Below are 25,249 nucleotides of genomic sequence, written 5' to 3'. Positions count from 1 at the left end.
GGATACTTTAAAGAAAAGGTGGGAGGGGGCAGACAGAGACTACTGCACAAACTCAGGCCAGAATTCCCCGACTGTGACCCTGGGAAAAAGGGAGACGTTTCAGCACTTCCCTGGCGGTCCAGTGGTTAAGAATCCATGCTTCCACTGCAGGGGGCACGGGTTCGATCCCTGGTCAGGGAACTAGAATCCCGCATGCTGTGCGGTGTGGCCAAAGAGAAAAAAAAAAAAGGGAGACATTCTGGAGTCTTCCTAGCCTGGGGTCAGTCTGACCTCCCAGGCCCTGCCCCTGCCCCTCTAGGAAATGGGAGGACTAAAGGCCACACCCTTGCCCCCTGCCATCCAGCCAGAAGCCCCACGACACACAGAGGAAGCAGGAGGCAGCTCTAGTACCTCCTGGGCCCCCTGCCTTACCTGGCTCTGCCCCCCATTAGCAGAGCCTGAACACGGAGGCCCAGCAGCCCTGTGTGCTCGGTGGGCCACCGAGTCCCCTCCTGCTCACCCCTCCCCGCTCCCAACAGACGCCAGCTCCCTCTGCCTGAGCACCCAGGACAGCAGCCCCCAGGATGCCCCCTGGCCGGTCCTCACAACCCTCTCCCGTCTACAGCCAGGCCTCACACTGGGCATCACAGCACTTGCCCCTCAGCTGTGAAGACTCCGGGGTGAAGAAACAACACCCAGAGCAAGGAAAGAAAACCAGCCTTTCCCGGGAGCTCACTACACGTCGGGAGTCTTCCTTATTCTATTTATTTATTTGTTTGTTTATTTATTTATTTATGCCACGCCATGGCATGCGGGATCTTAGTCCCCCGATCAGGGGTGGTACCCATGTCCCCTGCAGTGGAAGCTCAGAGTCTTGACCACTGGACCGCCAGGCAAGTCCCTTCCTTATTCAATTTATACAAATCCTACGAAATGGGAATATCAGGCCCATTTTAAAGACGAGGAAACTGAGGCTCAGCACCCTGCCCTGGGACACTGCTGTGAGGGGCAGAGCTGAGCTCACGCCCAGGCCTGTACACCCCAGAGCCCACCTTGCAGCCTCCACACTACAGATGGCCCTGCTGGGTGTCTGTTCTCAGCAGAGTGGTGGGAACTTGACCGGGGCCTGAGGAGAGAGGGAGACACCTGCAGAGAGAAAACCTCATTCCTCATCTCTCAGGAGGCGGGTCCCACACTGCCCAGGCCAGCTGCCGAGGGGGCGGCAGGCAGGACACAGCCCTGCAGAGAACCTACCCACCCAGTGCAGAGGGGCCGGGCTGCTCAGACTGCCTCGCGGGCTGGTACACGCTGGGTTATCTGCCAGGCCAGGCTGGCACTGGCAGGGAGCTTTGGGATACGCCGGGAGAGGGCGCCAGCAGTACAGGCGATTCCCTGGAAAGGTTTCTTGGTCCACCCTCCTCAGGACGCTTCTGTGGCCAGTACATGAAGGGACATAAAGGGGCAGAGACTTCAAGTACTTGGAGATGCTCCACTCAGATCCCGCTTCAAGGAAGCCCTTGCTGCCCTGCTGTGCGGAGCCCCTCGCCTGAGATGGGGCACTCAGCATGCGGTGACTGAGCGAGGCCGGGGCAGAAAGGCCCGGACACGTTGGCTCAGCACGGGACGCTGTGATGGGCAATCTCGCTCCAGAGCTGCCCCAGGTTGGCCGAGACTCTGTCTGGCCTGCAGATCAGTCTGACTTCTCCCTCTGCCCAATCTTTGACAGAAGTTAAAAGCCCTAAGAAACACCCCAAACCCCACCTTGGCGCCTACGTTTGGAGAACCCGACCCTCCACAGCAACCTATGGGCCATCTGACATCTTTGGGGGTCAGAGCTCTCCCATTACCCAATGACATCCACTCCTTGCGGCTTTGGCCCTGGGGCACCTCTTGGAGCCACAAGCAACCAGCCAGGCTTCTTCCTTCCTGAGACAGCCTCCTCTGGTCCTTGCTAATCATACCCCATGCTGGCAACTGTAGCTGACCAAGATACTTCCAGCCCTCCACCTGGACTGCTGGATCCACTCGGGGTGGGGGGGATACAGAGGACATTCCAGGGCTGGTAGATAGAAGCCCAGAGCTCCTGTTCCAGGCCAGCCCATGATGTGCTGTGTGACCCCAGGCAACCGCTCACCCTCTCTGACCTTCACAGTCCTTCCCTGTACAATGGGTGATTAAGGCCCGGTGGTCTCTGCCCCAGCAGGCCTGTCTGAGTCTGGATCAGTCCCCGGATGGGGCTGTCTTCCTACCCCTCTTCTGTGCCACCAGTTCTCAAGCTGCCTTTCTACATAGTCTCGGTTCCTGCTTCTCCGTTAATTCCCCTGGAACGTCTCTTCTCTTCCACGACCTAAATCCCAAACTAATGGCTGGCTCCAGAGTCTGCCGCACCAGCCCTGCTGCCTCTGGAGCAACAACCCTAAAACCACGCGGACAGACCACTTCCCGGGATGGACCCTTGGGACCACATCTTGGGGGACACACACAGCAGCTATGTCTCAGGCCAGCTAGGCAGCCGAGGGCCCCCCATAGGCTCCCTGGGCCTGGAAGGTGCCCAGGGGTGCCAGGGTCCCACCAGACTGGGCCACTGGGCCTGGGTCCCATCTCAGCTGTGCCAGGCATGTTCTAAAAGGCTGTGTGTCCTTGGACAAGTCATTGCATCTCTCTGCTCCCACCTCTGCCATGCGCCCCAACTCCAGACACCCAGGATCCTTGAGTACTACCCCAAACTACCCAGTCCGAGCTATGGGAGCACTCAAGGAGGAAGGATTTCAGAAGAGGAAGTTGGGGCGGAATAGAATGATTCGATGCTGGAGGAATTTCAGGGATTAGCCAGAAAGGTTATCTGTGGGGGGGGGGGGGCCGGGGCGGGGGAGGGGCCGAGGGCAGGAAGGAGTGTGTGTGAAGGGGTGTGTGTGTGTGTGTGTCCTGGGGCGGGGGAGGGGCCGAGGGCGGGAAGGACAAAGGCAGGACAACCCAGCTCTGCCACTTCCACTCTGGGTGCTGTGGGAAACTCAGGCCTCTGATTCTCATCCTCAGCCTGTAAAATGGAACAATGAACATCTGCATCGTGGGCAGCTGGGGTAGTAAGAGGTGAATCCATGCAGCTCAGTGTGGAACTCCAAACCACACCTGAAAATTCTGCCAATTTGGCTCTGGCAGGCATGTGACAAGATTCCCAGTATTTAAGTGACACTATTCCAGGAAGGTCAGGCATGTTCCCCCTGTGTCACCCTCCCAGGGGTTCCTCCGGGGGCCAGGGCCCCTCAGGGTTGAAGAGGAAATGGATTCTGTGTGTAAAGTTCTTGGCACAAGGCTCTGCTCCCAGCGAGCACTTGGCCAGTGGAAGTCAAGGACATGCAGGACGTGAGCCGCTGTGTGACCTCAGAGAGGCTCCCCGAGCTCTGAGTCCCTCCCTGTGCCCAGGACCCCATGGCCCAGGGAGAATGCCCACCCTTCATGGACTTTAATGCTGATACCAGCTAACACTTCACAGAGCTTACTTGGAGCCAGACCACCTTCTAAACACTACATATGCAGCAGGTGAAAAATTTTTTTTTTTTGGCCACGCTGTGCGGCTTATAGGATCTTAGTTCCCCAACCAGGGATCGAATCTGGGCCCCGGGAGTGAAAGCACACAGTCCTAACCACTCGACTGCCAGGGAATTCCCAGCAGGTGAACTTTTATCCCCATCTTACAGGTAAAGAAACTGAGGCAGAGAGAGGATAAACAACTTGTCCTCGACTATTTGGCGAGTACATGGACCTCCTGGGGTAGTGCTAAGGCCCAAACGAAACCAGGATCCAGAGGTATCGCTGAAGAGCAGCCTAACTTAACGGACATAAATTCTGTTATTTACGTTCAAAAATAACAAATATTGTTCATGCCTTTGACCCGGGTCAGAAGCAGGTTTGTGGCAGGTGAAGCTAACGTAGCTTAGGTAATCAGAGCCCCTCACATACACCAGCCTCTCTGGAGGCTCTGGGTGGGGAGGGCCCTGACAGTACATTCATGGGATCACATGATTTGTAAAATTTGCGAACGCAGTATTTTTTGTATTGTTGTTTCCTAAAAAGCCCCCATCCTCAAATTGTATAAGCTCAGGCCTCTACCTTCATTCATGTCCAGGATATAATTTGTTAAAGGGAGGGGTAGGGATAGGAAGATGATGTGTCAGGTGTTTACAGAAGGCACAAGGGAGAAGTAGCAAGTCCCAGGGTCGGCCGAGCCAGCTGGATCCTGGCTGTGCACAGCGGTCCAGGTTGGAGGACTAACCCAAGGGAAGCTGTGGACTAGGGTGGGGCACGTGGGGCTCCATCCTTGAGGTGAAAGTAAACCCCTCCTTCAAATTCCTCTCCCCAGCCCACCAGAATCCAAGCATGTCCTGTTCCCAGGGCAGTCACAGTTGATGAGTGAATAAAGGAATGAATGGCCCAGCACCTCCTGGCTGAGTGGCCCTGGGCAGGTTGTTTTCCAGGGCTGGGCCCAGTTTCCTCATCTGTAAAATGGGGAGATAATACCCACTGTGCAAGGCAGTGGGGAGAACCAAAAGAGACAAGGTGCAGAAAGTGCTGGGCGTGGATACGCCCTGGAGAAAGCAGTGTTTCAAACCAAAGGATGCAACCCAGTCTCAGGCTGGGAAGTCACTGGGGCCCGTCTGCTGCTACTGCCAACCCTGCTGAAGGGCTGCAGTCTGGCGGAGATTTCCAGAGCAGTGCCTGCCTCGTGCCAGCTTGAGTGCCCCCTGCTCAGTACGTCCAGTTCTCACTCCCTGAGGGGGCAGCAGGTGCAAGGGGAGTTCCAGGCAGGATCACAGCGGGGTTAAACCTCTCTCCTCTCCCAACCTGAGGAGCATTCAGGGATGGTGAATAACCCTAAGGGGCTCCACTGCCCACCCCACAGGGCACTCACATGACACTACCCAGGTCTTGCACAGCCAGAGCCCTTGGTAACTACGATGCACTTCCACGGCCAGCAGCTTCTCAATGATCCCAGCAAAAGTATCACACGGGAGTTATCTATGCCCGTTCTGCTGAATGGACAGATGATGAATGAATGGGAATGAGGCCCAGTTAAGTGAATCGCCCAGCATCACACAGCTGGCAAGTAGCAGCAAAGGCACGAACCTGGGCCTGATTTCCCTGCAGTGGCCATGGCCAGCAGGTGCCCTCAGATCCCAGGCATCCCCGAGGACAGCTCAGTGAGACTGTAAGCCAGCTTGCCTGACCACTCTGGGTTATAGCTGATAAGATGTCTGAACCACCCAACCTTGGGCCAGGGGTCTTTTTTCTTTTTTTAATTGGAGTATAGGTGATTTACAATGTTGTGTTAGTTTCAGGTGTACAGCAAAGTGAATCAGTTATACGTATACATATATCCAGTCTTTTTTGGATCCTTTTCCCATATTGGTCTTTACAGAGTATTAAGTAGAGTTCCCTGTGCTATACAATAGGTCCTTATTAGTTATTTATTTTATATATAGTAGTGTGTATATGTCAATCTTCCAATTTATCCCCCCCTTTCCTCCCTGGCAACCATAAGTTTGTTTTCTATGTCTGTGACTGTATTTCTGTTTTGTAAATAAGTTCATTTGTACCATTTTTTAAAGATCCCACATATAAGCAATATCATATGATATCTGTCTTTCTCTGTCTGACTTACTTCACTCGGTATGACAATCTCTAGGTCCATCCACGTTGCTGCAGATGGCATTATTTCGTTCTTTATGGCGAATATTCCATTGTATATACATACCACATCTTCTTTACCCGCTCTTCTGTCAATGGACATTTAGGTTGCTTCCCTGTCTTGGCTACTGTAAATAGTGCTGCAGTGAACACTGGGGTGCATGTATCTTTTCAAATTATGGTTTTCTCTGGACATATGCCCAGGAGTGGGATTGCTGGATCATATGGTAGTTCTATATTTAGTTTTTTAAGGAACTTCCATACTGTTCTCCATAATGGTTGTACCAATTTACATTCCCACCAACAGTGTAGGAGGGTTCCCTTTTCTCCACACCCTCTCCAGCATTTACTGTTTGTAGATTTTTTTGATGATGGCCATTCTGAGCCGTGTGAGATGATACCCCATTGTAGTTTTGATTCGCATTTCTCTAGTAACATCTCAACATCTCTCAGTGATACTGAGCATCTTTTCATGTGCTTTTTGGCCATCTGTATGTCTTCTTCGGAGAAACATCTATTTAGATCTTCTGCCCTTTTTTTGAATAGGTTGTTTGTTTTTTGATATTGACTGCATGAGCTGTTTGTATATTTTGGAGATTAATCCCTTGTCGGTTGCTTCGTTTGCAAATATTTTCTCCCATTCTGTGGGTTGTCTTTTCGTTTTGTTTATGGTTTCCTTTGCTGTGCAAAAGCTTTTACATTTAATTAGGTCCCATTTGTTTATTTTTTTTATTTTTATTTTTATTTGTTTTAGAAATTCATGTTCTTTTATTTATTTATTTATGACTATGTTGAGCCTTCGTTTCTGTGCGAGGGCTTTCTCTAGTTGTGGCAAGCGGGGGCCACTCTTCATCACGGTGCGCGGGCCTTTCACTATCGTAGCCTCTCTTGTTGCGGAGCACAGGCTCCAGACGCGCAGGCTCAGCAGTTGTGGCTCACGGGCCCAGTTGCTCCGCGGCATGTGGGATCTTCCCAGACCAGGGCTCGAACCCGTGTCCCCTGCACTGGCAGGCAGATTCTCAACCACTGCGCCACCAGGGAAGCCCCCATTTGTTTATTTTTGTTTTTATTTTCATTACTCTAGGAGGTGGAGGGCCAAGGGTCTTGAGCACTCTGGTCCCCAGCCTTCTCCAGTATAATCCTGGCACATCCACGCTGCTGGGCTGCATCAATGGATAATATCAATGACAGCTAACATTTTGAGGGCACTAAGTATCAGGCACTGTCTAAAGGCATTAACATGTATTCACACATTTCAACCTACAAGGCAGGTACTGTTAAAGTTCTCATTTTACAGATGGGAAGACTGAGGCCCAGGAAGGTTAAGACACTTGCCCAGGGTCACACAGTGACAGTCTCCAGGGTCCCCACTTTACCTGTCTCCCTGGTCACTCTGTGGTTCTGACCAGGAGTGGGTGCCCCAGCCCGGACCCCACCCGAGCCCCGTGGGTCCCCCGCCCTGCCCAGTCCCGGGGATCCAGCTCACTCACGTGGGGTAGAGTGCTTGGGGAGGGGGGACTCACCAGCACACGGTCTCCCAGGCGCAGGTCCTTGTCACCCCGCTTCACAGAGCCGCTGTCGGAGAGGTTGGAGCCCGACTCGTTGCCGGTCTTGACGGAGCTGTTGAGGACGCTCTCCCGCAGGGGGATGACGCGGCTGGTCAGCGGCGGCGTGGCCGTGCCCGAGTGTAGCGACAGGTTCTGGGTGGTCAGCGACTCGACCGAGTGCGCGTCGCTGCCCGAGCCCTCGGCCGCAGGCTGCCGGGTCAGCTTGGAGGGCCGCGTGAAGATGCCCTGCAGGGCTGGGCACTCGAAGTAGCGCACGCCGCCCACGGCGCCGTCGTTCTTGCCCACCGGCTCGTCCAGCACCACGCCCGCCCACTGGCCCGGCGCGAACTGCGTCTCGCCCAGGTACTGCACCACGCCCGGCTTCACGCCGTTCACCCACACGCGCTCGCCCACCACGAAGTCCCCCACGAACTCGTCGCCCACCTCGGCCGCCTTGGCGCCGGGCTTCTCGGGGGCGGCGGGGGCCGCGGCCGGGGGGCCCGAGGCCTGCTTGTGCAGGGGGGAGCCTGTGGAGGAGGAGAGGGGCGGCGGTTAGGGCTCGGGTGGGGGCTGGACCCTTGGCGGTCCCAGGAGCACGTAGTCCAGCTGGCCGGGGGGAAACTGAGGCAGGCGGGGCTGGCAGTGGGGCCTGGGGCGGGTCTCACTCCTCCTGGGCCGTAGGCATCCCCGGGTGGCTCCCTACTCTGCCAACCCCTCTGGAAAGTTCTAGGGAAGAAAGTTCTAGAGAAGCTCAGGACAGTGCCTCCTCTGAAGGCTTTCCACTGCTCAGGGTCACTCGAAATTGAGGGCAGAATGAACCCATGACCGAGGGTTACAAGCTGCTACTTCCGCATCCCGGTGGGCTCAGACCCTCCGCTGTTACTTTGAGGCCGCCCATGGCCCCATGTGGGACTCAGGTCTCGTGGGGGGATCTCTGTGCCCCCCACCTTCTTCTCCAGCCAGTTCTGGGCCCCACGAAAGGCTCCTAACTGTTCCTTGACAGCTGACCACAGACATCTCGGGACAAGGAAGGAGCCAGAAAACCCTCTTACTCCACTCCTGAGTCTCCCTCTTCTTCCCGGTCCCCGAGCTGAAGCCCAAGCCTCAGGGCACCCAGACCAGGAAAAGGGGGGGGTGAGGAGGGTGGGAGGCGGAAGCAAGCACTTAACCTCATTCCTGGACTGAACTCCAGGCTCTCTGGACTGAACTGGGTACCCTGATCCAGCCCCTCTTTACAGAAAGAATGACCCTGAGACTCAGAGAGGCCAGGGCCTCGCCCAAGGCCACACAGCAGAAATGGGGACTCAAACCCTCGGAGGGGGCCTGCCTCCCAGGCCTGGGCTCTGATGTGCTCTAGACTCAGAAAAAGAAGGGAAGCGGGGCAACCTGCTTACGATCACTCACAAAAGGACAAAGCAGAGCTCAAACCCACCATGCTTTGTGCGTGTCTGGCTCCTGGGCCCCACGCAGGGCCTCCTGTGCAAGTGGATGCTGGCAAGCCTGCCCATTTATACCTCAAGGTCTGGAGGCTGCCCCTCCTTCCTGCCAGACCAAGTATCAGGCAGGGAAGGACTCATCCTTTTCCTCCTCTACTCCAGAGGCTGACGGACTTGTCAAATACAGATGGGGACAGGAGGCGAGCAGACATTGCCATGCCCCTATCAGAATTGCCTGTGTTTCTGGTCCTTTCCACGGGGAGCCAGTAGAGGGGCCACAGGGGCAGCGGCTCCACCAGCATCCTCTTTGTACCCAAGGCCAAGGAGTCTGGGGCCGCAGGCCTGGCTGCATGCTGTCTCAAGGCTGGAAGGACAGAGCTTCTGGGAGATGAGGAAGCCACACAACTCCAAGGCAGGGCTGACATACAAGCTCAAGCAGGCAGGTTCTCCCTCTGGGACACTGGTAGTGGTGGGAAAGCATGTGATCACCCAGGGCCTGGGGAGCCAGGACGGGGGTCCTAACTGAGGGGCAAAGGGCTCCCTCTCAGCTGTGAGCTGGGCTCCTGGGAAATCAGTGAGCTTTGCTATTGAACTTGATTAACAACCAGAGTGATCACACCCATGAATTGATGCTCTGTGCTAAGAGGCAGACATACAGTAGCTCATTGGACCCTCACAGTTAACCCTGTGAAGTGATTCCATGATCCCATTTTACAGATGAGGAAACTGAGGCTTAGAGCTATCAGGTGCTTTATCTAGGCCCCCCAGGCAGGAGGCAGCAGAGCCAAGGTCCGGCCAACAGCCCCTGGCTCTTGGTGCAGGGCACTTTCATTCATCCAGGAAATGAGTACAAGGCACCCACCATGCCAAGCCCTAAACTACAACCACCCCAATCTTGGACTCCTCTGCATGGACCCGTTTCCTAGATTCTGACCAAACCCTACAGTTCCCTCCGAGCAGGGAACAATCTCATCTTGCACTCCTTCCTGCAGAGGGATGTCTCCTTCTCCTTCTGTGGGACCCTGCATGGGACCCTGGGGGCAGGGGCAGGGGTCCCCAAGGCTCTTCTCTTCCACCCCTGAGATCCCACAAGGTGGAGGCCACAGTGGCTGAGGGAGCAGACCCTGGAGCCCCACCTCGGTCTCCTCACCTGCCCTCCGCCACGGGGCTGCTGTACAGTGATGGACACAAAGCCCTAGGGACGGTGCCTGGGCCACACAAGTGAACAAGTGCTGACCGTTCTTACTGTGATGAAAATGATTGATCCTCAAACTAAGGGATTAGAAAAAATTTACAACCACAAAAGGATCAGGGGGCAGAAGAAGGGCTTCCAGGCAAGTTCTGGTGACCTTGGACCCGTGGCTCTGCCCCCACCACACACACACACCCCCTAGAGCAGCCAACCTCGTCCTGCTGTTCCCTGTGCCTGGGCTGAGCTCCGGGTCCCTGGTTCTCATCTAGGACAATCTTGTTACAAGGAACTTCTGCTGGGATCACAGCAGTACGGGGCCTGGGAACCCCACTAGGTCAGGTGGGCCCATTCCTTAAAAAAAAAACCTGCTCTGAAAAGCAGCCATAGTGGGAGGAAGCCACAAGTTAGATGGTGCTCCGGGTCCCTTGTAACACTGCCCAAGCAGCCCGTGGGTCCTGCTAACAACGAGGGGTCAAGGTTATCATCATTAAAACAGCAGCTACCATTCATGAAGTGAGACTACGTGCCCTCAATGGACTGGGTACTTTATATATATATATATATATATATATATATATATATATATATATATATATATATATATTTATTTATTTATTTATTTTTGGCTGTGTTGGGTCTTCGTTGCTGTGCACGGGCTTTCTCTAGTTGCGGCGAGCAGGGGCTACTCTTCGTTGTGGAGCACGGGCTTCTCATTGTCGTGGCTTCTTTTGTTGCGGAGCACGGGCTCTGGGCACACAAGCTTCAGTAGTTGTGGCACGTGGGCTCAGTAGTTGTGGTTCGCGGGCTCTAGAGCTCAGGCTAAGTAGTTGTGGCACACGGGCTTAGTTGTTCCGCGGCATGTGGGATCTTCCCGGGTCAGGGCTCAAACCTGTGTCCCTTGCATTGGCAGGCGGATTCTCAACCACTGCGCCACCAGGGAAGCCCTGGACTCAGTACTTTTGCTATATTATATTCTTATCTTGCAGATTAGGAAACAGAGGTTATAAAACTTGCCCAAAGTTACCCAGGCAGGAGCCAGGCCCACCTGGTCTGGCTCAGAGCTTCCTTGTAAGGCAGGCATAGGAGGTGTCTAGCAGGTGTCAGTGCCTTTCCCATATCCATTTCCAGAACACTTCCTTATGCTGAGGGGCTCTGTGATGTCTGCTTAACGGAATGGCCGTGGCTCAGGTGAGACCCTGCCCTACCTGTTGTCTGTGCAGAGAGCACAGAGAAGGGTCCCAGGTCGAGGGGGACCCTGCGTGGCTATTCTTGGCAAGAACCTGCCTACTCAGCTGTCCTCCCAGCTGTCCTGGCCCAGGCAGACCCCCAGGTAATCTCCTTTCTTCCCCACCCCCGTCCCTTCCAGAGGTCACAGGCCCCGGGGACCAGTTGTTTGAACAGCTGCTAAAATAAAATCCAGGTCACAAGCCTGGAGACCACACTTGGGTGTTCTGCTGCATTTTTCCTCTTTGGCGCCCCAGTCTCACAGGCACAAACCTTCACCCACTCCCCCACTCACCCCGGGGAGCTTGCAGCCGCCTGAGCTGGGCAAAGCGTGGCAACCCCGCTAGAGCCCCCTTCCCTCCAGGGAGCCATTAGTAACACACTGGCTGGGCCTGGCCGTGCCCCTTCCCATATCTGGGCCTCAGCTTCCCCATGGGACAACAAAGGGCGAGGTCAGAAATTGCTCAGGTACTGGCCAGCACTGACATTCTACGAGCCCCACCTCTCCTCCCAGAGGAGCTGGCGTGTCGTCAGAGCTATGAGACCTGGCTGATGGGCTGAGCCTCTGGGGCGGTTCTGGAGGCTCCCTGAGGGCAGGGCCTGGGCCTCCCTGCCCTCCTAGTTCCCGAATGGACCAGCATCGGCTCGGCAAAACCCCAAGAAAGCAAAGGACAGCAACAGACTTAAACCTCACGCCAGCAGCTGATCCTTCCCCAGACACCAGGCACAAGGGAATTGACTGCTGGTTTCAAGTTCAAAGTAGAACTTTGAAAAAAAGGGCTAAAGGACATGGTGTGGAGTGACAGCAGCTGGTGGCCTGGTCCAACGTGAGCGGGGGGCGCTCAAGGCGGGGGTGGTGGGAGGTGCCCAGATGAGAGCGCATCCTCCCCTGCTTCCGCAAGGACTTTGGTCCTGCCCTGCCTGGGAAGCGGAGACAGGCATTTTTCATACCTGCCGAATCTCAGCCACCAGGGACCCCATTCGCTGAGCACCCAGTGTCAAAAGTGGGGCCAGCAAAGGGGTGGGGGGAACACCAGGACCGCAGCTACAACTCAGCCGGCTTTCTGCCTGGCAGGAAGGCACCGAAGTCCGCGGGGCCCTGGGGTTGGGGAGAGAGGGCTCATTGCAAACAGAGGTGGGAGCACCTCCCAGAACCTCTGCCCTGACAGTCACAGTGCTCGTTCCCTCACCTCCTCAGAGAAGCCTTCCCTGACTGCTTCACCTAAAAGCCCACCCACTTGCAGCACCCTCTACTCACTTTATTCTTCAAGAGATTTACCCCATCTTCATCTGTGTATGTCTGCCTCCCAGACTTAAATGGAAGCTCCCACGGGCTGGGTTTCCTCTCCAGCACCCAGCCTGGTTCCCCGCAGCAGGCCCTCAATGCAAGCTGCACTGCACTGCCGGCTCAGAACTGGGGCCCACCCCGGCTCTGTGCTGGGTGCATGGAATAGTCAACAATCCGAGCTGCAGAAAGTCGCTCCCATTTCTTCAGTCAAGGAATCTGAGGCTCACTCCAGGCAGTTTCCAGTTCACCTGGTCTCCCTTCCGCCTTTGTACCTCCCTGAGCCCTTCCCATTTTCCCTGTGTTTCCAGAGGAAAGCTAAGAACCCTCTTCTCCTTTTATTTATTTTCAAAAATTTATTTATTTATTTATTTATTTATTTTTGGCTGTGTTGGGTCGTTTCTGTGCGAGGGCTTTCTCTAGTTGCGGCAAGCGGGGGCCATTCTTCATTGCGGTGCGCGGGCCTCTCACTATCGCGGCCTCTCTTGTTGCGGAGCACAGGCTCCAGACGCGCAGGCTCAGTAGTTGTGGCTCACGGGCCCAGCTGCTCCGTGGCATGTGGGATCCTCCCAGACCAGGGCTCGAACCCGCATCCCCTGCATTGGCAGGCAGACCCTCAACCACTGCGCCACCAGGGAAGCCCCCTCTTCTCCTTTTAGAAGCAAACCTCCATCCCCCTTTGGTCTTCCCTGGGACCCGCCTCCCTGCCACCTCTCTCCTCTCCCGCAATGGCCCTCCGACAGAGGTCAGAGCCCACGGGTGGCATGGACACTGCCCTGGCCCACAAAACAGCTTCCCTCACGTCACCCCCGCCTGCTGCCACCCATTCTCCTTCCCAGAAAACAAGCTTTTCTCTCTCTAAATGTTTATTACATAGATCATTCATGTCCATTGCAGAAAAATTTTTAAATGTAGTTACTGATTTAAAAAAAGAAAAGGACCTATAGTTCCATCATATAAACATAATCACAGTTAACATCTAGGTGTGTGTTTTTCCAGGCTTTATCCTGTGCGTGTAGGGGCATGTGTGTATGTGTGTGTGTGTGTGTGTGTGTGTGTGTGTGTGTGTTTCTGTCTGTGTGTGTGTGTGTATGTGTTTGTGTGTGTGTGTGTATATGTGTTTGTGTGTGTGTGTATGTGTTTCTGTCTGTGTGTGTGTGTATGTGTTTGTGTGTGTGTGTGTGTATGTGTTTGTGTGTGTGTGTGTGTGTGTATAGTACTTAAAAGTCAAAAACACAAGCCAGGCTGTAGTTAGATATCACTTGGTCCTCTGCTCTTCCTGCAGTTGGTATTTTTCCATCCAGCAGTGTCTAGAAGGAAACCATTCCATGCCCTAATAAGACTCTGCTTCCCAGTCTGTCTCTGACCCTCAGCTCCCGACCCCTCCCCGCTCTGGAAACTTCTCCTGCAAGGATCCCTCGCTGCACTGCAGGGGGCCCTTCCCGGCCTTGTGGTGCCTGGCCCTGCTGTCCATGCTCCTCAAGGCTCCCTGCTCCCGTGACAGGACTGGGGCCTCCCCAGTCCTCCACCCTGGCCCACCCTGGTGGTCCTCTCCGACGGGGTGGTCTCCATCCACTACTCTCTCCGCCTATATTCCAGCCAGTGCTGTGCTGGGAAAGTCTTAACTAGTTCTCCAAGAGAAAAAAACAATAATAATAATAACCCTGATTTTGTAGCCTTTGCCAATTTCCATAGTGTAAATTCTCCCACCATGATCCATCTCAAGCTACCAGCATGATGCCACTGAACACAGAATTGGGAAGAGATTATATATAGTATTTCCAACATAGAGTAAATAACCTCAAAGACACAGATGCTGGGGACTTCTCTGGTGGTGCAGTGGTTAAGAATCCGCCTGCCAACGCAGGGGACATGGGTTTGATCCCTGGTCCGGGAAGATCCCACATGCCGTGGAGCAACTAAGCTCGTGCACCACAACTGCTGAAGCCGGCGCGCCTAGAGCACATGCTCCGCAACAAGAGAAGCCACCGCAATGAGAAGCCCGTGCACCTCAATGAAGAGTAGCCCCCGCTCGCTGCAACTAGAGAAAGCCCGTGCGTAGCAACAAAGACCCAATGCAGCCATAAATAAATAAATAACAGAACAAAACAAAAAAAACACAGATGCTACAAAATCTTACTAGTAGTAAATAGTAGCTTTTTTACCAGTAGTAAAATAGTAGTAGTAGTAGTGGTATAAACACTACTAGGAGAACTACTAGAAGTCATGAGTTTTGAATATTTATTACCTATGTTTTTAATAGAATGTACTTAATTTTAAGTTCACACAATCTGATTGTTTAAATGATGGCTGTTTTTAATACCTAGCTTGCAAAATTCCTGACAATTTCACAACTGGTTCTCGTGAGCTGGCCTGGGCCAGCGCCAGCACACCATGGGCCCTATCCCAGCCCACACCCTGGATAGTGGCCCATCAAAGAACCGTCTAAATTATCTAGACCCTGCGAATGAGAGACAGGAAGAGGAGACAGAGAAGGACCAAGCCCCTGACCTGTCTCCAATGCAGGGAGCAGGTGGCGAGGGGCCAAGAGGCAGCAAAAATGCCCCTCTTCTCTGGTCAGTACCTGGGAACCCTGCTTTACACCGAGCTCCCCTATAAGCTAACGCTCTCCTGCACCATTAGCTACTGCTTATATGCTGCCACATTTCTGCTTTTTAAAAGACGTTAATAAATTCCTCTTGTAAAAGATCCAAATGACACAAAATGACGTAGAATGAAGCTGTTCTCCCCAGTCCAGATCCCTTCCCTGGCCGCCAGATCTGCCCTTCCAGTAGCTGCCTCCTCCTGGATGTCCCCCAGGACTTCACGTTAGACATTCTGAACCAAAGTGACCCCACCTCCAAAAGCTCCTCCTCTGTCCTCCCCATCTCGGGAGTGCCCCCCACCCATCCATTTACTCAGGCCACTAACCCTCATTGCTCCTCCCCCCGCTCCCACCACCCCCAAACCAGTTATTCATCAAGATCTAGCAATTTCACAGAATAACTCCTAAATCCACGCCTCCCTCTAGGGTCTCAGAGACCCCTCCCGAGATCAAGTCCTTGAGATTTCACACCTTGCCCAGCAGAGAAGCTTCCAGAAGGGTCTCCAGCATCCAGTCTCCAGCCCCCTGTTTCAGGCCCTCCTCCAGAGCCGTCAGCGTGAGCACTCTGAAGGCAAACCCAAGCACATGATCACTCCCCCGATTCATTTTCACTCTCTAGATGGGGATCACTTTTTATGTTAACCTTTGGCTTTTACGAGAAGCCCATGTTACTTGTGTAATAAAATAACATAATAAAAAATGAAATACAATATTTGAAAAAGAAAATAATAAAATAATGTCATCTGTGGCCCATTTCCCAAGGAAATAATTTAGAAAGAAAAAACTGACTCACTGTCTTGTTATTCACAAAACAAACAAAACCTGGACTTAAGGGCCCCCCAAAATAGTAAGCAGCTATATAAATTATGGTCAAGTCTTTCGGATTATTAAGTACTCTTTACAAATAATTTTTCCAGGGCTTCTCTGGTGGCACAGTGGTTGAGAATCTGCCTGCCAATGCAGGGGACACGGGTTCGAGCCCTGGTCTGGGAAGATCCCACATGCCGCGGAGCAACTAGGCCCATGAGCCACAACTACTGAGCCTGCGTGTCTGGAGCCTGTGCTCCGCAACAAGAGAGGCCGCGATAGTGAGAAGCCCACGCACTGCGATGAAGAGTGGCCCCCGCTTGCCGCAACTAGAGAAAGCCCTCGCACAGAAAAGAAGACCCAACACAGCCAAAAATAAATATTAAAAAATAAATTAATTAAAATAATAATAATAATAATAATTTTTCCAGGTTACAGCAGGAAGTGTTTATGATGTGATGCTTGGTGAGAAAGGGTTCAAGAGTGTCCCAATGCACAGTACACAGGCACGAATGCCTGGGGGTGGGGGAAACGGGAATAGGAAACAGGATAAAAAAGGATCAATTTAAAAAACACAAGAGGGGCCTTGGAGGGACCCACAGTGATGATGTGACATGCACCAAGGAGCATGATGAAGTTGGCCCTTTGCCCCTGAAGGCCAGAGGGAAAAAAGCGTATCTATAAACGTTCCATAGAACATAGCTCAACAAGGTGTTAATAGGTATCATGAAAACAAAACCTTAATCTCCAAATTCAAACAAACTTGAGGAACAGGGGCTTAAGCAAAGTTAAGGTTACTTTGCTGCAGGACTTGTCAGAGCCTTTAATGTGCGAATGAGCAGTGTGATGACTTAGGAAGAGCTATAAATAAGGTGACTACATAATTTATAATCCAAAACCAGACACGGTGGAGAGAAAAGAGGTGCTATTAATATAGTATCATGCCAAGACCACAAGCATAAACTAGGGCTGTCCCAGGCAGTACATGGTCACTCTGGCCTAAAATTATAGCATTTTTTTCTCTGTGTCACCTAAGGAAACCCTGCCTGCCCATCAGGCCAGCTCCACCACCCCTCACTGGCAGTGCCACCCCATGGAACTCCATTCTTCCTTGGTTGGCACAGCCTGCCACCCAGGCTGCCAGGGTACGCGTCTGCACCCCACCCAGAACACAAGCCCTGGGAGGTGGGGTCCACACAGACCCTTTCTCCATCCCCGGAGCCCCAGAATGGGGCTGAAATATACCCTGGCCACGACCCTGACCTCCCCTTCTTGGTGGCCCCAACGCAACATACATAAATGCCCCACAAACCCCAAAGCAGCTTTCTGCTCTAAGACCCCGGCTCTCCTGGCAGGGACTCAACACCGAGGTCCAAAGGAAGGGATCGGGTCTCTAGAGCATTCCTCAAGGCAGCCAGCTTTCCCACCGTGAGCCCCCCAGCCCGGTCCACCCTCCAGTCAGTCCCTTGACAGCGCCCCACCCATATGGTCTCTGGAAAGACCCCTCCCAACCCACTCTGACCAAGGCAGGGCCTGCCCCCTGTGGCTACCACAGGCCCAGCATCTCCCCTGCTACGCTGTCTCCAGCCATCCATTCCTGCAGAAGGGACCCTCTACCAGGCCGTTCTGGGGCGGGCCCCAGTCCCAAGGATTGCTCAGCGTCCTTCCTGAGCCAAAGGGAACTCAGAAGCCCCCTTCTGTTCCCCTTACTCCCAAACCAGGGGGACAGAGCCCCTACCCAGCAGACTCAGCTGAGGCCCCAGGGAGAAAAAGATGCGGGAGGCTTACCCTGGAAGGAGCAGAGCCAGCTCCCCATGGAGAAGCCCTGCTACGGCCACGCCAGCCACGGCAGGCAGGCAAGGCAGGCAGGCAGGCGCTGGCAGCTGGGCCCCTGCTCCCCCCAGCTCCCCCTCCCCCCGCCCCCATTCCCAATCGATTCTGGGCGTCATCAGGAACATTAGGAGGCTGCCCTGCCCCCCGCCCATCCGCAGCCCAGCCACAGAAAAGCTCAGCTTGGCTTTCCCCATCCTGATGCCATTAAAAAGTTTAGGATGTGGTCAGGGGAGGAGAGCAGGAGAGCTGACCTTGAAGGGAGTGAGTGCCACCTGGAGCCAGTGCTAGCTCTGCAGGAGCAAGGGCTGGAAGTTGGTCCTGGTTCTGCCCAGGCTTGCGCAGCATCTGGGGCAGGTCAGTTAAAACGGGGGTGAAGCCACCTACCCTCGTAGGAAGCACGGGGATCAAGGTGAAAGACACAAACCTCCAGGGGTGCAGTGGAGTGGGGTCAGCGTCTAGGACTAGAGGCCAGCTGTGAAGCTCTGTGGGACCCCCCACCCCGGGCACGTCAGGCTGGCTCCCATGTCTGGAGCACCCACAGGGTGTGGGAGCACCCAGGCCCCAGCTCAATAAGCCAGAACTGCAAAGGTCTGGGCCCCTTGGGGGAGATCAATATATAGGAGGTGGACCCTGCCCCAAGTGGCCCGCTGCTTTTCTGAGGGGGACGCCCATGCACACGCGTCCTCGACCTCCTGTGTCCTGGGTCCCCCACGTGTGCAAAGGCCACAGGCACACTGGGGGATAGCTGTGACCAACCTAACGAGAAGAGATCGCTCCTCCAACCCTGCCCATCTAGCTGGTGCCTGAGCAGAGTGTGGGAGTGGACTCAGGAGTCCAGCCACTCCAGCTGTCTCATCCCTGGGGGCAGTGGGTGCCAGCAGCCTGAACCAGCTTTAGACCAAGCCCAGCATGAGTCTCAAGCCCAGCCCTGCTACCCTCTGGCCCTGTAACTCTGAGCAACTCAGCTGAGACCTCCAAGCCTCAGTTTTGTCATCTTTCAAATGGACAGAAGAGCAGTTCTCTCACTCAGTTGTTAATGAGAAAGAAATGTGATAAGACACCTGCTGCAGGGCCGGCTTGTGACACACAAGTGTCAAACGCCGTCCCTCCTAGATGGGAAATCTCTGGGGCTGGACCACAGGGCAAGGGATGGGAGAGGCCCTCCAAGGACCCGCCTGCCCCAGTGGGGGGCAAGGGCGGAGGGACCTCGACAGTGGCCTATGGTCTGTCCCTGTCCCTAGAGTCCTCCCCAGGTCCCTGCGGCCAGCCCTTCTTGTCCCAAGAGGGACACCCACGGCCTAGCCTGGCCTGCCCCCACCTGAGGCTCAGAAGCAGACCCCAGGAAGGACTAAGGGCTCCTGTGCACAGCCTGCCGTGGTTCCTACGACTGCCCAGCAGTGTTGGACCTGCCCGACCACCGCCGGCTGCTCCTGACCCAAAGGGAAGGCCTAACCCCAGCAGCATCTTGGGCCGCCAGCCCGGAGACCTGAGCTCCCCCCACATCTTCCTCAGGCCCAGGATAGGCTCCCAACCCCCAGGCGGCCTGGGTCACAGCTCCCCAACTCCCTTCCGGTCCCCACTCCTGCCCCGGCCCGTTCACAACCCTCCCAGGCCTCTCAAGCCGCTCTCCATCCCCGTCCTTAGAGGTCTCAAGACTCGGGACTTTTGTAGCCACTACTGCCTCTGCCTGGAGGCCCTTTCCCTGACCTTGCCTCGGCTGGGCGGGTTCCTGCTTGTCACTAAGATCTTCACACCAGTGTCACCTCCTGAGCGAGGACCCCCTTCCCCGCCCCGACTGCCTGATCTGAAGCAGCCTCCAGGGGGTCCATCCCACCTGGCTGAGCTGCCCCTGACCTAGAGGCCCCACCCAGGTTTTGGCCCACGGGTGGGTCCCAGACCGCCTTCCTGTGCACCTGCTCTGACCACCTCTGGGCCACCTCCTGGTGTAAGAGACCCCCTCCCACGGCCCCTCCGGTCCTACTGCTCCCTGTATGTCACCGCTCTGGGAACCGACACAGGCCGCGGGGGGCGGAGGCATCAGCCCAGGCCTGACCCTTGGCAGATCCTCTGCCCGGAGGCTGAGCTCATGCTTTGGGAGGCTGCCACTGCCCCGATTCCCAGAGCAACTGCCCCCCTCCAACCACCACCAGGCTCCAGCCTCTGCCAGACCCTCTCTTGGTGCTCCAGCACCCACCCCCGGAGTCCCAGCCTCCCAGCCTCCCATGGGGGTGGGCACCTCCAGCACCTCGGAGAGCTGATGGCCAGTTCCACGGGGTGGGTGAGGGAGCCTGTGGGCCAGGAGTGGGGCCACCGTCCTCCCCTGCTGCTGCCACACGTCCCGCCTCTGCTGGGACTCTTGTTATGAGACCTGGAGCAGGGACAAAAGCAGCTCTGGGCGGCAGAAATCTCCCTTCCCCTGTCACAGGGCTCCACTGCCCTGGCCAACTGCTCCCGGCTCTCTGCTCCCTCCCCCAGCCTGGGGGTCTGTCTCTCTCTGACCTGCAAAGGCAGCAGGTGCCAGAGCGGGAAGGAGGGCGGCACCAACCGCAGCTGCAGCCTTTTGCTGCCACCGTGTCCCTCGGCAGGGGGCGTGTCTCTGTGATCAATCGGGCATTCATGGAGTGGCGCCTCCTCTCCCGGGACAGTAACAGCCCTGCGGGGCTGGGGTCCAGGCAGAGTCAGACCACCCAGCCCCCACCCTCAGCGGCCCCCAGACCACCGTGCGGTGTGACCAGGAGGCAATCAGCAGGCCACACAGTGTGGTCCATTCCCCTTCCCTCGAGAGACCAGGATGTAGCCATTCAAAATGACGGCAAAGAGGACACTGCCCTGGCACGGGGGCGGGGGGCACTTCCCATAGAACGCAATCAAATGTGAAGCAGTAAGATGCAAGTTTGGATACAACCCATGACTTAACTGCTTGAAACAACAACATGTGAACAGGAAAAAAGACCAGAAGGAATATGTCACAGTGGTGGGTGTGATTAGGTTAAATGGAGGGGTAATGGGAGTTCCTTCTTTTATCACTCAAATTTTTCTGTAATGAGATTATGGAGGGATGAAAGGAAAAGAAATTACTCTTTAATGAGTCTTGTGCCTGCAGGCACTTTCCATTTATTAACTCACTTGATTCCATGAGAGAAATGACATTATCCCATTTGTGGCTCAGAGAGGTTAAGTAATGCTTCCAAGGTCACACAGGAGGGACATTAGAGCTGGATCAGAGCCAGAACTCAGGCCCTCTGGATCAGAGAGGAGGCAATGAGGAAAGAATCCAGAAGGTGCTAGGGGCTCTCTCCAGTGGAGAAGAGGGTCAGGGTCAAGCCTGGCTGGAACCCTTCTCCAGCCAGTGGGGTATACAACTCCCACCCGCACTAGACCACTAGGCCCACTTGGTGCCTCTGCCCATGCTCTGTCTCCAGGCCCCACATCGTCCTCCTCCTCCACACTTACACTCCCCCCTTCCTTCAGGCTGAGCTCACTCACACTTCCTCCAGGAAGTCTTCCCTGAAGCCCACTCATGGTGGTCAGCCCCTTCACTTCCCACAGCCCTGGCAGTGAGTGCAAAAACATCCTCGCCCGGGTGACCACATGCCTCCTCACCAGTCTCCCCAGCCCCGCTCTTAACCCCCGCAACGCGCCCTCTGCCTGGTGGCCTGAGGGATGCCAACACCACCAGACAATCTTTGCTAACATCCTCCAACAGCTCCCATCACACTTAAAACAAACCCAGTCCCCCTGCCCTTCACCACCTGCCTCTGCCGCCCTCCCCAACCTCATTTCACACTCCTCTTTACCCAGACTTGTCTTCTTTCTCTTTTTTAACAAACAATCCATTCCTGCCTCAGGGTCCTTGCGTTACTTGTTCCCTCACCTGGAACAGCCTTTCCCCCTTGTTTTTTCCCCGCCTAGGTTCCTCTCAGGCTCAGAAATGAGGAAAGGAGGATTTGCCACCTTGAAAGGGGTTGTCTGGGCCTCCACATGAGCCTGTATCAGGCAGGGCTGTCCATGGGCCACATGACCCATCTTCCTCACCTTTCCATGCTAGCTGTCTGGCTTTCCCAGGGACCTGGTTCTGTCAACTGCCCGTGCCTTTGGCTCAAATTTCACTTGACCCTACCCAGGGCCCAGATTGCCCAGTCTGGCCTGTGACTGTTTTTGCCTCTCCAAACTTCTATGCCAATCAGATGACATGGACCTTGTCTTACCCTGCTGGCTGGAGTGTCGTCAAAGCGGGAATTTGTGCCAAAGATGTTCATCACAGCATTATTTACCAAAGTGAAAAATAAGAGGGCCTTCCTGGTGACGCAGTGGTTAAGAACCCACCTGCCAGTGCAGGCGACAGAGGTTCAAGCCCTGGTCCGGGAAGATCCCACATGCCGCGGTACAACGAAGCCCGTGGGCCACAACTACTGAAGCCCCCGCACCTAGAGCCCAAGCTCCGCAACAAGAGAAGCCACTGCAGTGAGAAGCCCGTGCACTGCAACGAAGAGTAGCCCCCGCTCGCCGCAACCAGAGAAAAGCCCGCGTGCAGCAAAGAAGACCCAATGCAGCCAAAGGTAAAATAAATAAAATAAAACAAATAAATTTATAAAAAAAGAAAAAAGCAGATTTTCAAGTTGTATATGCAGCATGATTGCAAAGAGATAAAAAAAAAAAAAAATGAAAGGATATAAACCAAAATAGTAATAGTTACCTCTAGGGAAGATTATAGGCAATTTAACCCCTACATCAAACTTTCCAAATATTACAGAGTGGACTATCTTACTTTTTATCACTAGAAAAAGCCAATAGCTAACAGCTGTCCTCAACCCATTTGCCTTCAGAGCTGGTGCATCCAGCCCGAGCACCTGGCCTTACCCCTGCCCTGCCAGGAACCCTCTGCCCACCAGCAGGAGGACTAGCGGTTACACAATTAAAGCTCAAATGGCACAGGTCTGGGTGGTAGACAAAAAAGCTGATGGGAAGATGGGGATCATCTCAGACCATGGAAGGGGAATGAGTGGGGGCAGGGAGGCTGGCAGAGGCTGGAGTTTGAATTGGGCTGTGTTTTCCAGGCTGAGTGACGTGGGCAAGTTGCCATGCCTCCCTGGGCCTCCATTTCCTCATCCTTAAGGGAAGCCAACAGTGGTACCCGCCTCCCAGATTTGGAGGAGCGTGAAAAGGAACAATGCACATAAAGCATGTGTCACTGCCCGTTCATTTTCAAAGGGATGTGGTCAGACATCAAGAAGAACTTCTGGGAACCGCTGGCCTCCAGGCTGGTCAGGGAGCGGCCCAAGTTCCCTTGGCTCTTCCAGAAGAACCACTACCAACCCAGCTCCACCCTCGGCCCTGCGTACCTTCCTTGGAGCCAGCGGCCGTCACAGTGGCAGAGGCCGAGGTTGATCCAGTGGACGTCCGGCCCATGGGGCTTGAGTGCTTCCCCCCGCGGCCGGGGGGCTTCAGGCCGCTGGGCTTCTGCATGATGGTGCCACTCGGCGGGCAGAGAAGGGTCCGTGCAGGTCACGTGCTCTCCGCCATCGTCACTCACCTGTGGGCAGAGAACAGGAGGGATCACATCACAGCGTCACCAGATGGCAGAGCACCCCTGGCCCCGTGAGGCAGGGACCAGGTTCACCCCCATTTTCTAGATAGGGAAACTGAGGTACAGAGAAGTGGCTGCAGGCATGGGCCCAGCATGGCGGTGGCGCTGCCAGGACATGTGTTCCAGTCTGCCAGACTCTGGGTCGGGCACACACTCTCTCTTACATCCGGGACCCAGGAGGTGAGAATCGGGAGCAAGCCGGCTCAGGGGTCTACAGCACAGGCTGTATTAACCCCAGCAGCCCCTTAGCAGGACCATGCAGGTCAGCACGGCCACCAACAGCTGAATGCAGCTCTCACCACAGAGCACTGGCCAGCAGATTCTGACATGCATGGGCAACCCAGTGGGTCACTCTCCAGCGGCCCCCAGACCCTCTAGGACCAGCCAACAGCTCACATCCCTCAATGCAGGCTGGACAAAGCAACATCTAATTTGATCAGCCAGCCTCACCACACAGGCCATACGCCAGCTTTGGGTTCACCATCCAGCACTCACCCACTCCACCCCAGGTGCGGGGACACACACACAGAGGAGCTTATACCTGCCTCAACCCCCCGCCAGGATGGACTTGCTGTGCCCTCAGCCTGCCCTCCCGCAATTACAGCTCCCTGTTTTCATGACTAAGCAGAGAAGGATGCGATGCATATGGCATATAGGGCACTGGTGTTTGACAAAGGGGACTCCTGAGAGGGGAAGCCCCCAGTCTCCATGGTGATCAGCTCAAGTCACTTGCAACCAAAGAAGTTCTGACTAATACAGAAGCCAACCCACAATGCTCACAGCAGGAATATGTGTCCCCAGGTGACAGAAAGATGGGACTGGCTGCAGGGGAGTTGGGGGAGAGGCAGAAAGGACAGGCCCACATCCCCTACTCCCCCACTGTCTTGTGTGCACACCCTCTCTTGTACTAGGTATTCACGTAGGGCTCACCATAGGCCAGGCCCTGTCCTGCCCCAGAGCCGCAGGCAGGATGCGTCCTCCACCTAGCGGAGCACACTGTCCAGCGGGGAGAGGGGCTGCAGAGCACCGCGGACGGACAGAGGATTCTGGGAGAAAGCATCACCCCCTCAGGACCTCGGGAACAGGGGAAACCAGTGCCTTCTGGACGTTAAACTCATGCAGTCGGGGAATGCCACACCCTTTGCCCGTCCAGCCATATCCTTATCCCACTCATGGTCACAGAATATTATTCCTTTTTAGAGAACCCTTTTCTCCATTCTTGATCCATATGACTTATATGAGCTGACCCCCCATCCCCACACCTCGAGTGGACACATGACCCAGGCCTGGCCAGAGCCCCATGGTTAGCTGAAGGAAGATCATGTGACCCAAGGAGCATCAGGGCCTGGACTCTGGCTGGAACCTTTAGGAAAAGGTGCTCTTCTTGCTCTGGGGCTATCTAGGTGTGGGATGAAAGCCAGGAGCTGCAGGATTACCCCACAGAAGAGACTGCCAGGGAACAACGCCAACACAGAGAAAGAAGAGCTAAGTCCCAGGATTTGGAGAGCCTGGATCCAGCTGAACCTGAAGCTGGTCACTTGAGCCCTTCACTTACATCAGCCAACAAATCCTGACACACACAGGCATTGTTGTGTCTTTTTACCTAATTCTCTTTGAGGGACACTGTCACTTGCAACCAAAGAAATTCTGACTAATACAGAAGCCAACCCACAATGCTCACAGCAGGAATATGGGTGCCCAGATAGGCTCCCAGGCCAGCAGGATGAGCCAACAACACTATTACCGTCCTGGCATAGCCATGGGAAGGATGAGCTCCTCAAACAGGGTGGTTAGACATAAGAGCAAAGGAAAATGAGCTCCTGCAAGGCAAAAAGTAGTGGCACCTACATGCCCAGGTGAGCTGATGGGAATATGAGGCATGCCTGCCAGCCTTGGCCTGCCCCCCAGAGTCCGCCAAATCCAACATTCTAATCCCCTGACCAACTCCCTGACACCCCAGGAATTCTGGAGCCCAGGAGTCGCTCGCTGTCAGGCTTGGGTCAAGCTATAAATCATATATCTAATAAAGGTCATTTATTCACCAACATATAAAGAACCCTTACAACTTA

The 25,249-nt window shown here is 54.8% G+C and overlaps 1 protein-coding gene across 4 annotated transcripts in view; it reads right to left on the bottom strand.

The window, feature by feature from the left end:
* The window catches only part of CLIP2 (CAP-Gly domain containing linker protein 2), a 78,381-nt gene that overhangs the window by 36,275 nt on the left and 16,857 nt on the right, over window positions 1–25,249 (bottom strand). For all 4 annotated transcript variants that reach the window (XM_057529270.1, XM_057529269.1, XM_057529271.1 and 1 more), the window contains 2 exons: window positions 22,936–23,126; window positions 7,188–7,738 (listed from right to left, as the gene is read on the bottom strand). In XM_057529270.1, the coding sequence (XP_057385253.1) occupies window positions 7,188–7,738; window positions 22,936–23,059 (675 nt within the window). In that variant the 5' untranslated portion in view covers window positions 23,060–23,126. The remainder of the gene's footprint in view (window positions 1–7,187; window positions 7,739–22,935; window positions 23,127–25,249) is intronic.

Source organism: Balaenoptera acutorostrata, chromosome 15 (assembly GCF_949987535.1).
Source record: "Balaenoptera acutorostrata chromosome 15, mBalAcu1.1, whole genome shotgun sequence".
Classification (NCBI taxonomy): domain Eukaryota; kingdom Metazoa; phylum Chordata; class Mammalia; order Artiodactyla; family Balaenopteridae; genus Balaenoptera; species Balaenoptera acutorostrata.
The sequence above is the reverse complement of the archived record's forward strand: the minus strand, read 5'-3'. Positions and strand labels throughout refer to the sequence as shown.